Consider the following 16,459-nt stretch of genomic DNA (forward strand, 5'->3'; position numbering starts at 1 on the left):
TCCAAAGAAGCACAGTTCAAATTGTTTCAAGCTCAGAATATAGTAGTTCTTGTAAAATAATACTGCTTATTGAGATTTCAAATGTCATAACATCTAAAAGTTTAATTTTTAGTGAAGCAGATCTGCAATTTAGGGTTTATTATTCTACTGATATCATCATTACCAGAGCACAAAAAACTGGAAATAAATCTCAGTGATGCAAAGCTCTAAAAAACACACAGAATAATTGTCTATTGTACTATTTCAATACCATTAATAGTGACTACAAACAAATGGGAAAAAAAGTGAAAAGAAACACAGTGGCAGGAAGTCACTTACCAAGGTGAAAAAGTACATCACAGAAAGTGTAACACAGGTTTCCTGATTTCTAGTCTTAAGATGCTGAGGACCACTCCAAGTATGTAGTATAACAAGTATATCAAGACCTTAATTATGGCAATGAAATTAATTGAGATTTAAGATTACCTATATTTTTTAAACCTTCTCATTTCTTTCCTTTTTTGAAAAATGTAGTTCAACATTCTTCAGTTCTGAAGCATCAGATTAGGTCCTCTAATCTCAATAACTTTTGTTGCCTCTAACCACTATTTAAAAGAGCATTTTATAACTGAGAATGAAACATATTTCAGCTATATTAAAGACAGTTTGAAGTAGCCTGGCCTCTCCTTAAACCAACTCTCTTCACTGAAAGGAGTGTATTCAAAGACAAACCACAAGAGCAGAAAAGAAAATAAAATCATGAAATAGTGATGCCCACATGTGATCCAGACACTTGTAGCCCCTCTGCTGCCACTGTCACACCCTTCAGTCATAACTTTCAACTGACCACGTCTGTAGTGCAAGATGAAATGAAATAAAAGCCTCAAGACTACATGGCAGCTAGCAGATGACATGACTGAAGCTAGGAGTCAGTGGCAGCTAGCCCTCAGCAGCCATCTGTGGTGCATACACTCCCCAGTCATATAGCCATATAATCATGTATCGTGTAACCAGGCACAGTCTGGGGAAGTTCTGTCACATTTTCTACACACAGGCAAGTACTGGCCACATATACCCAACATCCACACTGCACATGTAAACTGGGACGTGGAATATCAAATTTTGAGTTACAGAATCTGGCAAACCAAGGCTATCAGTATCACTTTGGATTAGTCCAGAAAGAAACAGTTTGATGTGGCTACAGGAATGTCAATGATGGGGAATCCAATAGAACACATGTCAAAATTAGATTAAAAAAAAAATAAAAAGGTTGATTTTGCAAAGTAAAAGATAAGAGAATTCTGGAAACCTTATTCTTACAACACTGTGTTTTAACCTTTCCATGACGTCTATAACATTTGCTTTTATTATACATAAAATTACACATCTCCTTCTAAATCCCATCAGTAGTAAACAACTATATGACAAGACAAAATAGTGAATTAGATGGATAATCTAAACAGCAAGTGGAGAAATGTCTCCATTTCTTGTATTTGTTCTGAGCTTTCTAGTCATTCATTTCTTAACCTCAATTCATCCTACTTTGTACTACAGTTTAGAAATCCAGGCTCGTGACTTGGCATCTCTTCAATAAGTAAAGCAGGAACCACTGGGACATATCTTTCTTTGAATTCCCTCACAAATTCAACATCTCCTCCACTTCATATTGGGTATAATTCTATGCTCTTTTGTCCAGGACTAGTAAGGCAGAGGTCTTACCTGAGCTCTATATGAGATAAAAAATCCTGGCATGATGTCTACTTTCAACTGATCAGGCTATCTCTGTCTTCATATCTTTCACATTGATCAATGATGACTAAAAATGACAACCTCACCAGGTGTTTTTTACAATTGTGAAGAGTTGATCAATCATGTAACTACCTGTAATTAGTTAACAACTGATATATACCCAGTAATAAATTAAACACATTAACTCTCAAACTTTATTTTTCTTGAGGAATAAATAATACCTCTCATTGCCTGCAATTTATGAAAAAATAAATAGCATGCTTTTCTCTCCCTTCAGCTATGACTCTGTTTTGATTCTCATCAATACATGTATGTTGGCATGAGAAACATTTTTCTGCAAGACAAAACATGCAAGTCTGGTAGTGCTATGTATTTGTTCTGCTCTCTGCTTCTATTCAGTAGCTATATAAAATCTGCCTCAGATTATCTCACAGATGAATGGAGGATATATTATTAGAATTTTGAGAACCTATTTTGCTTTTAAAGAGATTTGGAACTGTTTTGAGAGAAAGCAGAGCTGGAACAGTACCAAATACTCTTTCCTACCACTGAGTTCCTTTACAGTTATATTCATGCTTTTTGTAATTATATAGCCATGTTTTAATGCTCACATTATGCCCCTTTGGTCATTGTTAAGTCTTCCCTTATGCTGTAAAACTACTTGTCTGTCATTCTCTATTACAAAAACGTTTTAGACTGTGAAGGTGATATTACTTTTACTGAACTAATGTAAAAGGTAAAGGAAAGGTCACTGGCACCACAGCATGGAGGTAAGTATGGGTCAGCTCTCCAGTGAAGTGGACTGTTATTATTAGCTGCTGACTTATTCTGATAATGAAGTGGTTTTAAAATGATGCTATATAAATTAGAAGGCTTTGGAAGCACAGTGTCAAGAGGATCAACTGACATATTTTCTCATGCTTAACTTCATAATCCCATTTCCTAACATAGATCCATGTCCTTCTTTAGCCTCTCAACTATTAAAACATTTATGAGTACTCCTTGCAGCAGTAAGGCCTCTGAGAATCTCTTCTGACACCTAACACCTTTGCACCTGCTTTTTTGGGTTTCACACCCCTCCTGTTAATGTTTGATATTGCATCTTATACCAGTTCCATAACACAGCTGTTGTTTTGCATGGATTGACACTGTGACCGACTGCATTGGAAAACAAGCTTTAAGCAAATTCAAAGAGAATATAAGCCCTGAGCAAAGAAGAGGAAGATAAAATTCTGTCCAATGGAGATGCAACCAAGCCAAGCAATTGGAAAACCCCTTCTGATACTGAAAAATGTATGTGCAGAAATGATGGCCCAATTACACTCAACTGGACTCTTCCAAGTGATTTGAAATGAAAAAATTACCAGATGTTGCCTTCCCAGTACCAAGTTAATCCCTTTATTACAGCACTCCTCTCTGTTTTGTGGTCCTGAAAAACCTCACAAATTTTTAGTAAATCTTGTATATGACTCTTCTGCAATTTACAACCATTTTTAACAAATATGATACATGGCTCCTTTGCAACCTCTGAAAAATCTTACAGATGTAAAGATTCAATAGATTCTTTATAGTCCCATTTAATAAGACAGGAAGGACCTGTGGGTAAGTTCTTCCAGTGCCTTACTGGATGGTGAAACTGCAGGGAAGTTAATGTCCTGTACATTTGATTGCATTTTTTATTTATAATTGTTACATGCATTAAAAAATAATAGCAATGAAACAAGACAGGTTTGGAAGCATACAGATTTGAAGAATAATGTGCTGGCAAAACAACATAATATTTTACATTTCTATAGAGATGGCTGGTGTCCCAACCTACCAGGTAATGGCTTTGAGATGTCTCAGTCACTGATTACAAAGACAAGAAGTTATATGAAAATGCCCAGTGGGGACTTATTTGAAGTCTACACACACACGCATAGAGCTTATGCCTCTGTTTTCCTGCTAAATGCATGGCTTTGATGAAGAGGACTGGACAGACTAAGAAAAAGAAGACAAAAGAGACTGAAAATTTTCCAGTTATTGAACCACAGTTTTAAAATATCAATTGGAATTGTATTAATGTATAAAAAGTTATTTATGTCTGTTCTGAATACTGTTGTGTTTGAAAACCATAGGTGACTAATGTTAGTGCCTAATAAATCCCTGATCACATCAGAGGGTTTTTTAGGGCCAGACCTGTTAGCATTATTAAACTATTTAAGAGACAACTATTTATAATTATATTTTTCAGATAAGCAAAGATAAGAAATAGCACCCATTATAACTCCCGTGACCATAGAAAGCCTTTCCAGAGGGAATGCATTCCTGGACCTGTAGGTCATTAATGCAAGTAAACTAATTGGTGACATAAAGATTAGAAGCAGTTATCATACGTTAATGGAATTCACAGTCCTGAGGGATATGAGTCAGTTGAAGAGCAAAGTCAGGACCCTGAGTGCGGCTTTTGTTCCTCGCTCTGGTCTCGGGCAGCTGAGAAGCCCAGCTAGGCGCTGCCTTTTGGTGAGACCAAAGCTGCCGCGTGCACAGGCGCTCTAGGACTGAGCACTCCAGCATAAGTACACAGCTTTGGTAGCTTCATGCTGAGAGGAAGCAAAGGGACGAGAGAGGCACACTTTGCAAGCTTGAGGACGTTCGTTTCTCGCGTGGCTGCAGCAATGGCTGGAGCAGCCGTTCCCAGGCGGCGCGAGGGCAAAATGGCCAATGGACAATGAAAGCATTGGGTTAAATAGGGGGCAGGTGGACAGGGGTGGAAATCCCCCTCACCCAATAGGGACTGACAACAGGGGAGTGACATGGAACATAACAACCTATGGGAACATAACAGAGGTGGGTACAGTGTTCTGGTCAAATAGGATTGCAAAGGTGCGGTGAATGATACAGAACTTTCAAGAAGAACCCAGGAGTGGCTACGAGATGCACATATAAGAGCTCCTATGGTAGACAAATTGGAGCAAACCATTATGAGGGGAAATCGGGGTACAGAGGACCGACCTAACTAACATTTATTAAAATCCCTAACTGAACCAACCTGGCATACAACACCTGAGCTTTAGGAAAGCAAATTTCCAGCTCTTCAAGGGCTTAGTCAATAGCAATCCCTTGAGAAACTTATGTCAGGGACAAGGGTGAAAAGCAGAGCTGATAGGTGTTTAAGGACACCTTCCATAGTGCACATGACTTTTCTATGCCCAGGTGTAAATGATCAGGCAAGGATGACAAGGCACTGGAATGGCTTATCAGGGAACTGCTGGTAAAACTAAAGGGAAAGAAGGAAATACATAGCGGAAGCATGTCAGGTAACCTGAGAAGACTATGGGAATACAGTCCATTTGTATAGGAATGGGGTGAGGAAGGCCGAGGTGAAGCTATAAGTGGATCTCTGCATCCCTGTGGACCTCCATGGGCTGCAAAGGCACAGCTGCCTCCCCATGGGCTGCACCATGGGCTGCAACAGAACCTCAGCTCTGACACTTGGCACACCTCCTCTGCTGTCTTCTGCACTGAACTTGGTGTCTGCAGAGTTGTTCCTCTCACATGTTCTTACCCCACTCTTTTCTGGTTGCTACTACATCTGCACAATAACTTTTATTTTATTATTAAATATAACAGAAGCATTGCCACCATTTCTGACTGACCCAGCCTTGGCACTGGCTCTCCCAGACTTGGAGGAAGCTTCTAGCAGCTTCTGATAGAAGCCACCCCTGTAGCACCCACATTACCAAAACCTGGCCATGCAAACCCAATACAATATGCTAAGGCACACAGAAGACTGGGAGGCAATTCAGGACAGCCAGCAGATCTTCACCAGGGAAACGTTCTGCCCGCTCAGCCTAGTGGCCTTCTACAGTGGAATGACACCATCAACAGATAAGGAAAGGGACATCTGTATGGATTTCTGTAAAGCCTTTAACATGATTCCCCACAACATACTTCTCACTGAGATGGAGACACAGGGATTTGATGACTGGAGAGGTCAGTGAATAAGGAACTGGCTGGCTGGTGTCATCCCCAGCGTACTGGTAAATGTCTCAATATCTGGATGGAAGTTGGGAGAAGTGGTGTGCCTCAGGGGTCTGCATTGGAACAGTGTTATTAAATTTCTTCATCAATAATATAAGCAGTGGGATCAAATGGACCCTCAACAAATTTGCAGATGACACCTAGCTGAGTGGTACAGTTGACCTGTTTGAGTGATGTGATGTGATGTGATGTGATGTGATGTGATGTGATGTGATGTGATGCGATGTCACCCAGAAAGATGCAATGTCATCCAGAGGGACCTGTACTAGCTCGGGAACTAGGTCCACATGAACATCATGAGATTTAATAAGATCAAGTACAAGGAGCTACACCTGGGTTAGGACAATCCCAGTATTAGCACAAGCTGGGGGATGAACAGATGGAGAGTAGCCCTGCCCAAAAGGATTTGGGGTGCTGATGGGTGAGAGGCTGGACATGACCCAGCCATGGGCACTCCCAACCCAGAAAGCCAAATGTGTCCTGAGCTGCATCCAAAGCAGTGTGGGCAGCAGGGGAGGGAGGGGATTCTGCCCCTCAGCTCTGTTCCGGTGAGAGCCCACCTGGAACCCTGCATCCAGCTCTGGGGTCCCAGCACAGGAAGGACATGGACCTGTTGGAGTAGGTCCAGAAGAGAACAAGAGAAATTATCAGAGTAATGGAAAACCTTCTCTGTGAAGACAGGCTGAGACAGCTGGCATTGTTTAACCTGAAAAAGAGAAGGTTTCAGGGGAGACCTCACTGTGATCTTTCAGTTCTTAAAGTGGGCTTCCAATAAAGATTGAGACACTTTTTAGTAGGAACTATTATGACAGGACAAGGGGTAATGATTTTAAACTAAAAGAGTTTACAAACAGACAATATAAGGAAGGCATTTTTAACAACGAGGATGGTGAAACACTGGTACAAGCTCCCCAGAGAGGGGATAGATATCCTATTCCTGGAAACATTCTAAGTCAGATTGGATGGAGCTTTTAGAAACATGTTCTAATTAAAGTTCCTGCCCATGGCAGGGGGGTTGCACTAGATGATCTTTACAGATCCTTTACAATCCAAACTATTCTACGGTTCTATGGTTTTGAAAGGTCTTCATGTCTGTGCTTGCTTATATTAGGACTTAGCTGAAACTGTGCATCAGAAATACAAGATTTAATTTTATCTTTTGAAAACACAGTGTGTTAAAGCAACTATGAAGCATAACATTTTAATTTCTCTGAATTTCAAAGATCAGTATATACAGGATTGACATGAAAATGTGGGTATTCATAGATGCATATTCTGCTTGACAAATTATTCATATACTTTAACAGTCTCTAATTCCTTCATTTTGCACTACCTAGATGATATAGAAAAAAATCTGATCACGTACTGGGACTCCTCAGATATAGCATTGAACATTGTTCAAGGCATAATAACTTTGAAAAAAAAACTTTTTAATTTGTTTTCTGTATCAGAACATCTAGTGCAAACATTTCTGTCTTGCTCCTGGTACTGTGGAATGTCTTGGTCTTGCCTGTCCTGTGACTGACATCATGTGCCATACCAAATGGTACAGATGGAGGTAATTAGAACTTCTTCATATTCTCTCCCTTCTCATTGAAGTTCCTTTGGGTCACATAGATACTGTTGGCTGCAGCAACATTATTGCCAGAAAAAAAAAAAGGAATCCACAACAAAGCTGTCTCTTTAAAATATCATGCACAGGAAACTAATTGCATAATTCAGTAAATAACTGTAGAAAGCAATACTTTTTTAGAGGAAAAAACACCTGAAAATAAAGTCAGAGCAGTTTTTCTACAAATTTGAACCAGAAAATACATTATTTATAATACAGTTTTTTTTTTTCCTGGAAGAATAATTTTATTGCATAACCTGTATAAAAATAATAGTGAGAGTAAAGCTATCCAACAGTTAAAATACAAATGCCAGCATCATACTAATTCTTAAATTCACATGCAAAATATACAAGAAATTTGGAAATAAATCTATCCATCTCCTTCTCCCTGTAACTACTAATATATAGCATCCAGTATAATGACACTGGTGGGAGAGGGACTGGATAAGGTACAGGGCATGCCTCTCCTGAGCACCTTAGCTGGAAGAACAAAGTCCTCTCAACCTAAGGATCTTACAAGATACGTGTTGTATCAGGGACAATTGTGCCCAGGCCTCATAGTGTACCTACCCCTACTGAACTTGGCTACTGAGGTCTGTAAGTATCTGTTACAAGCTGACGACATAAATATAATGTCATGTAGGTTGACTTTTCTTATGTACACTTATATTTTATTTCAATTTATATTTTCACTCATGTCTGGAGGAAGACAAAATTCATTTGCAAGTGCAGCTAATATAGATTTGAACTCCACTGCAGATCCATAAAATTTCTCTGCCAAGTTTTACTTTCCATTGATACTAATCAAATATTGATTTTAACTAATATCTAAAATGTTAGACATAACATCTAAATATTTAATTAGATGATATCTAATAAATATCTAAATCTAAAAATATTAGATATCCAACAATAGAACAAATTTTTAAAAATTAAACTCAAAACATTGAAATAGATTGCTCTTCCTTGGACATAATATGGAATGATATGAAGTCCTAATCCTTGAGAAAGTAAAAGATGAGAGCACATATCCTCAATTTTTTTTTCACATAGCATCAGATTACCTCATTTTAAGATTTAGTGAGATGACTTACAGAGTGCTGAAAGTGGCCTTTACAAACAGAGAAAGAGATTTTTGCTAGAAATGAACAGGCAAGTGAGCAATTTGCTTTCCTCCTGATGCTATGGCACAAGACACGTCCGTCAAGGAACAGTTCCAAAGCACAGCCAAATAGAAATACTGAAAAAGTCCAGGCACTTGGACATACATGTTCCTAATAGGCTGATACAGCTACTCCATGAGGTGCATTTGGGCTAGAATAATGTTATGGTTTTGGATGGGGTGTCTCTCTGGCCATTACTCTATGTAAAAAAACAACCCAAGGCAAAATTAAGCTTCAATAATTTCTACTGGGCTGCAGTTCACCTTTATTACTTCTGAATAAGTTTTACACTGAAGAATACTGATGCCATTCTCACACACTCCTTTAATCTTCCCAGACAAACTTTTAAGGACTTGAAAGTCAAATAAAAATTTAACTTCCTAAGAGAGGATAAACAGGAAATTTTTTTATCAACATTCTGGTTTTTTTTTTCTATTAGTTACCAGGTTTTCTCTTTCTTCCTAATGTTGTAAAGAGAAGCCATTCTCCTACCAAAACAGAGCTTACACATATTTGTTGTACTATAATCTCCAGTTCCCAGTACTGACTCCACATGAGAGACACAGCCAACCCTTATGAGCATTTCACTGGATTAATTGATTTTAGCAACAATTCTATTGGACAATAAATTATATAATCTAACTTGTGGTCATTAATGTTTGTATTGCTTGTCTGTGGCAACATGCTGGCAGTGTGGGGAGTTCAGGGGAAGATGCTCTGCAGAAAGACACCAGAGGCTGCCCCAAATGTATACCAGCAATTCCAGACGGCTCCAATGGAAAGCTCCTCAGCAAAGCTCCTCAGCAGTGTGTGGTGCCACTCTAAAAACTGATTTAAGAAAGAGGAAAAATTCCACCCGAGAAAGGGGGAGAATAAAAAGAGTGAGAAAGAACAGAGGGAATATCAATTCAAAGCAGGAGGAAGTGGAGGTGCTGCATGGTGGAGTAGTCTCCACACTACAGCTCATGGAGGACTCATGCCGCTGCAGATGGATATTCCTGAAAAAAGCTCAGCCCATGGGGAGACCCTACACCAAGGGAGAATAAAAGTGTGAGGATGAAGGAGAAGCAGCTATAAACCACTGTGTACTGGCTGTAACTTCCCTTGCCACCTTGCACTGCTTAGGGATGGAAGAGGAATCTGAAATTAAGTTGACCTTGGGAGAGAGGGGATGAAAAGATTTTGTTTTATTGTCTTTGTTTCTTACTACTGAAATATATATTGACAAATATTAAATTAATCTTCCCAAAGTACAGTCTGTTTTGCCTACAAAAATAAATGAGAAAGAATCTCCTTGTCTTTTATCTTTAACCATGAGATTTCTCAAAATATTTCCTCCCAATGTCACGCTGAAGAGGGGGATGAAGTGATCAGACAGGTAGGCATTTGGCTGTTCAAAGCTAGCCTACCACTATTTTTCTGTTTTCCCTTTTTAGACTGTTTAGACAAATCCAATGTTTTAATTCATTAAACAGTTACCTGCTAATCACTATAACTATTTGTCTGAGAGTCAACATTAGACACCTATTATGTTATCAAGGATTCTGATGCATTTGTTCTGAATAACATAAGCTGTAGTGAGTATGCTAAAGGCCAAACACTTAGCAGCATTTCACATCATTCAACAAAAGTGTCCCTTTAATTATATGTTCAGCTTCCAAAGTTGCCCTTGAAATGTTGATTCTGAGAAACTGAGTTTATGATCTAAATCAGAAGAGCTTGTGTAGCCTACCTCCCAAATCACTACAAATATAAATTGAGTTTCAGCCTCCAGAGAAACACAATAAATAAAGCCAATATTTTCTTCTTGACCTTTTGTACCATACTAACATGATGTTGCTTGTAGTTTTTACTATTCTATAAAGTTATTTGCACAACTCCATTTTTTTTTTCTGTAAATTTTAAGTGAACCATTAGGCCATAACCTATACTCAGTTTTGTGGCTTCCAATTCCATTGAATAGGAGACTTTAGGAAGGAAACAATATTTTAGAACTCTCCAAAAGAAACACGAGTCTCTCAGGCTCAGCCCTGGAAAAATTCATTACATGCACAAGTAGGTTTCCATGCAAAGGCTACCCATAATGCATAAACATGGGTAAATCCTTGCGCTAGAAGACCTCTGCAAGCAGTTGGGAAAATACTCAGTGGTTTTAAAACAACGACTGGGGGTAAATTTACCGTCCACAAGTTTGAATATACTCACTATTCTGAGATCATTTTGTTTAATTCATTTTTCTAATCAGGACATATGATTTCCTGATTCCATTATGAATCCTTTTTACTAGTCAAATTCTATCTGTTTCGTTCCCTGGCTTTGGTATCCAAAGGAGAAGAGGCAGGAGAAAGGAGACCTGCACTGCTTATTCTGTTGCTAGCCTTTCTTTTTCAAGTCCATTTATAGTGGGAAGATTCACTCTGTGTTTCCGTTTCCTTCACATTTTTTTTAGCAATTCTTTTTAGATAAACTACTTTACTATGAAAAGTCAGTGGAGAAAATTAATTACTATTACTTTCCTCAGAAGAGAACATAAGCAGGACTAAATCAGATCTCACATAAGTTTAATCCACTCCAAAATTGCCTGTGAATCACCAGCAACAGATGTTTAGAGAAAAAGTAGGAATCAGTAAAGAAGAGCCTGACACTTTTCCCTAAAGATCCCTCTACTCACCCCCCAGAAATCAGGATATTAAGAACCTGAGAAATACAGATGACAGCTAAAATTGTGGTTAGGTACCAGCCAATGATTTTATTTCCCCCTGATAATAAGTCTCAGAGCAGCTGTGGCAGAGAGCAGTTATGCAGCCAACAGAAAGAAAAATAATGTTGGTGCATGCCTGGGAGTTCTTTTCTCAGTCTATTATACATTCATGTCATTCCTCACACATAATATCCTTTTCAGAGAGATATTTGTGCTCGTAGCAAAATGTAGTGCTGTTTATAGAACTTTCCATACAGTTTTTAAATGAAAACAGACACTGGGAACAAAGTGTGTATGTGAATATGACTACCAAGATGCACTTCATTTTTACAGAAAACAGCTATTTGCAGCCGTCTGCTTATTACCACAGCCAAATCCCCTTTAGGATCCTGTCGTCCTTCATATATCAGAATATATGCAAGTAAAATTTAGTCACTGGAAAACCAAAACAAAGTACTTTGGCCTTATTTAAGTGCTTCTAAAGCATTTTCAATGATATTACTAGTAAAACATTATTGTTAAAAACTACAAGGAATATGATTTAATCTGTTAGGAAAAGATTTGAACACTGTGATAAAATACCTTTTAAGCCAAATAAAAAAGATGGAAATGAACATAGATTGTTATCTTACTTCAAATGGGAGCTCTGTTATTTCCATATTTCCAGACAAATCCAGTTTTTCTAGATTCTCACAATCACCCAGTTCTGGAGGAACTGACTTCAAATTATTGAAACTCACATTGAGCACTTTGAGGTTTTTTAAGCAGCCTGTGAGGGTAAGATAATTCAAATCAGTGTACTTAAAAAAAAAAAAAAAAAAACAAAAAAAACCACAATAACAAGGTATACTCAGTTAAGCAAAGAAAAATCTTATTGTGATGATGAGTAAGATTAATAAATATTTTCTGCAGTGATCACTAATATTTTGAGGCACAGTAGTGCACTTAATCAGCAATGTTTTTAGAGAGAGTTTGAAAGGAGACAGCAAAGACTTTCAAAGATCTTGATTCTTCTAACAGTGAGATACCTTTTGACCTCAGCTGAAACTAGAGAAGTTGGCTTTTGGTTTGGCCACTGTAGAAAATTTGCCTGCCAACTGAAATGCGTCTTAGCAACTTTTATACAACCTCTTCATTGAGAATAATCACTCGTACTAAACTTTCAAGAATTCTGTCTTTAGTATTCTGCACTGCACACTTTTGATTATATAATGGATGTGTTCATGTATTTCATTATTTTCTTTATTGTGATTTATCATATCCACTGGCTTAATTTAAAGGCTGTTATAATATATTATGCTACATTTAGTGACAAAGTTTTTTGTTTCTTCAAATTATAACATTACATAATTGTCAGCAAAAGGAGGCTTAGAAACATAATTAAAATGCAATATCCTGGAAAAAAAAGCAAGTTATTCTGTGATATAATCAAACTGGAAGAAATTTGAATGTATCAAACCGCTAACATGTTAGCAAAGGAATCATTAAATACATAACAAAATGAGAACATTTTATGGAAAGCCACTTGTTGTATGACACAAATGATCACAGAATTGCAGAATCACAAATGGTTTCATTTCGAAGGAACCTTCAAAAATCAAGTACAAAGCCCTGTCCAACTTAACTGAATACTTCCTATGGTGAGTCATGCACAATTTCTCCAGGCATACTGTTCCAATGTCACATCACCTTTATCATAAAAAATTTCTAAGGTCCAATCTGCACCTACTCTCTTTCCATTTAAAGCCATTGTCCCTTGTCCTGTCAGTACAGGTACTGGTAAAAAGTCGCTCCCTACTTTTCTCGTAAATGCAATCTAAATGTTGAAAGGCAGCAATAAGGTGACAACAGAACCTTCTCTCCTCCAGTCTAAACACTCCCAGCTGTCTCATCTTTCCTTCATAGAAGTGTTCCAGACCTCTGGCAATCTTCACAGCCCTTCACTGAAGCCATTCCAACAGGCTCATGTCTTTCTTATACTGGAAGCCCCAGGACTGGATTAAGTATTCCAGGTGGAGTCTCACAGTAACCGGCTCCCTTAAACACACCGGTCACACTTTTTTTGCTCAAGATACTGTTGGCTTTATGGGCTGCAAAAGCACATTGCCAGCTCATATCCAATTTTCATTCACCAGTATTCTCAAGTCCTTCTCTGTGGGGCTGTTCTCTATCCATTACCCCCAGTTTGCACTGATACTAGAAATTGTCCCAGCACATGTGCAGGATCTTGTACTTTCCCTTGTTGACTTCCATGAAGTTCACATGAACCCACCTCTCAAGTTTGTCAAGGTGGTCCTGGATGGCATCCCTTCCTGTAAGGATATCAACTGTATATACTCAGCTTGTTATCATCTACAATATTCAGCTCTACTCATTTATTTTCCTGTTGTATTCCCTTCTATCCAGTGACAGAATACAGCATTCAGAAGGAAATGCAGAAGAAGCACAAATGCAATTCAGCAGTTGGAAACTGGGAGAGAACAGTATCATTGTCAACAAATTCTCAAAGCAGACTAGATATTTCTAAAGTAAGACAAGACACACAGCAACCAAAAACTTACATTAATCAGAGTCCTAGGTCTGGTCAGGACAGGGCTAATTTTTACAGTAGTTGATAAAGGACATGGCCAGGACCCAGATGTTATTCTATACCACCTCACATCATTGTCAGGAGTGGGAGAAAGAGACTTTCTTCCAGAAAGAAGGGGTTCTGGTTTGGCCAAGTAACCATGGCAGAGGGAGCCATCTGATTTATTAATTTTCTATTGTCAGGGCTTTTTTTCTATGTGAATCACGTCTTTTCTTGTAACTTCTGTTATTAGCATTGTGGCTGTTACTGTACATTTTATTAACTTATTGCTCTTTCAGGTAAATTTTTCTTCTCTCTGTGTGTAATCTTTTCTTTTTGTTCCTCCCATTCTCCTCTCCAGAGTGCTACAGGGAGAGGAGAAGGGGAAAGCCAGGGAGCAAGATAGAGTGGTGCGTGGTTTGAAAAGTCTTGGAGGGCCACTGAATTGGGGGGTACCATTCCTAAATCATAAAAATCAGCCTTCTATTTATAACCATTTTTTTTTAAGAAACTGGTGTTTCATTAGATTTGGTTGACACTGCAGAGCACAAAGTGTCCTCAAGTCAGTGTTATAGTAGTGTTCTTATCCTTAAGACATTAACATTTAGTTAAACTTCTTCCAAAGCAAATGTTGCCTTAGAGTTGCTCACCTTTTGCACCTGTGGAAATCCTCACCAGAAGCTATTTATTGCTTCCACAGAAAAGGAGAGAGAAGATGCATAGAGAATAGAAAGTCCTACATTTTTTTTCCCCCTGAAAAATTGTTGCCAGAGCCAGAGACATGCAGTTTGATGGCCAACACTAGCAGTCACCAGATCAAACAGCATTTTATATAAACCTCATCGTTTTCCTTGGACACAACATTGTTTTTAAATGATGACTGGACTGCCCAAATCATCTAACATGTGGTAGGCAAGGCATATATTGTGATAACTCTGTTACATTAATCTCTACAGGTTACAACAAAGAAAAACATAGGGTCTTCCAACCAGCTTCCTTCCAGTTCTAGCTCTGCCAGAAACTGAGACGTATTTCAAAATTCAGCTTTCGTTTTAGGATGGTGACCTTGTTTTCCTTTACTGTAAGCTGCTGGTTTAGTTAAAATAGAAGAAAATATTTCTGTAAGACTACAACAGGCTTACAGACAAATTGTTTGGCCAGTACACTGTCTGACAAGGGTTGTTGGGGTAATAAAACAAATTTAATTGTGTCAACATGTGAACTATGTTTTAAGCACCTAAAAACAATAGAAGTTTAGTCTACTGATCAGAAAACATCACCAGGTTTAGCATCATCATGTAGATGAAGATATCACATGCTAAGTCTCAAAACCGTGAATTTACCACTTCATTGCAGCAAAATAATGACTGAAACAGAAATGCCTTAAAACTAGAGACTCAGAAAATCGCAATTTACTTCCTTAATCAACTAATCCCTTCTTAAAGGAGAGCCAATCCCATTGGAATGAAAGAATAACCATTTATTCAATAGCCCTGGAATGTTTTGCCTGTTCTTTCAGCACTGGAATGTTGTACTGGTTCTATCTGGAATGGAGTTCTTGCTTCTCATAGCAACTCATATGGTGTTATGTTTTGGATTTATCACCAAACAACGCTAATAACTGAGCAATACTAACACAGCAAAAAATTTTGTTTCTCACTCTGCTGCCCCAGTGAGTCAGCTAGGAGTAGGCAAGAGGCCAAGAGGTGACAGGGCTGACACATTGGATCCAAACTGACCAAAGGAATATGCTATAGCATATAATGTCACATTCAGCAGTAAAAGCTGGAGACAGGAGCAGAATGGGAGTGAGTTGTAAGGTCTCTATTGCTTAGAGACTGAATGTGGATCAATTTGTGGTGAGTGACTGCTTTTGCATCATAGGAGTGTTTGCTTCTTCTTTTTAAACTGTCTTTATCCTGATGCATGAGTTTTCTCACTTTTGCCTTTCCCTTTCTCTCCCCATCCTGCTGTGGGAAACTGGACTGAGGGGCACTGACCAAGCTGTATGAGGCTTAGCTGCCTGCAAATGTTAAACCACAACAGATGTTGCTAATTTTTCAGTCACTGAAATTTCCACCTCTCAGTTCCATTAGTAATTGAAGAACTAACTACTAATGGACTACTAAGCAAGGCATCTGGTGTTACAAACATGCTAGTCACTGTCTCATCTAACTCTGTTCAGATGGTTAACTGATGTATTAGAGATGTGGAGCAGAACTATTTATGAAAAAGAAATCACAAAAATATAGCAGTCTTTCTGGGTAGTGTGATGGACTCAAGCACAGCTTCTCTGCCTGGCTTTCACAGCACCTAACACGTATGCCAGTGTTCCCAGTATGGTTTGCAGGTATGAGAAAAAAGATAAGTAAAAAATGCATCACATTTTTTCTTGTGATATATAGTCTCTCTCTAACATGACAGAATGGTACTACAGATTCTACAGTCAATTTACAGTAATCACTGTAACTAAGATTATGAAAATTACTGGGAAAAGGCATGCGTCATGCAATTGAATTTTATTTCCATAACAAATGCAGGAAAACATAGATGACTGGGATGAAGCTTGCCAAGATCTGCCTGCAGGGAACAGTCTCTTGGAATTCTATAGGGGCTATTTTTCACCTCTGGGCTCTTCAGTGGATTAAGTTATGCCACCTGAC

At 38.4% G+C, this 16,459-nt stretch overlaps 1 protein-coding gene across 1 annotated transcript in view; it reads right to left on the reverse strand.

Annotated features, from left to right (window-relative positions):
• Positions 1-16,459, reverse strand: part of LRRC2 (leucine rich repeat containing 2) — a 63,323-nt gene that overhangs the window by 15,337 nt on the left and 31,527 nt on the right. The window contains exon 4 of the mRNA XM_053931781.1: positions 11,860-11,996. Coding sequence (XP_053787756.1) covers positions 11,860-11,996 — 137 coding nt within the window. The remainder of the gene's footprint in view (positions 1-11,859; positions 11,997-16,459) is intronic.

The sequence above is a fragment of the Vidua chalybeata genome, chromosome Z (assembly GCF_026979565.1).
Source record: "Vidua chalybeata isolate OUT-0048 chromosome Z, bVidCha1 merged haplotype, whole genome shotgun sequence".
Taxonomy (NCBI): domain Eukaryota; kingdom Metazoa; phylum Chordata; class Aves; order Passeriformes; family Viduidae; genus Vidua; species Vidua chalybeata.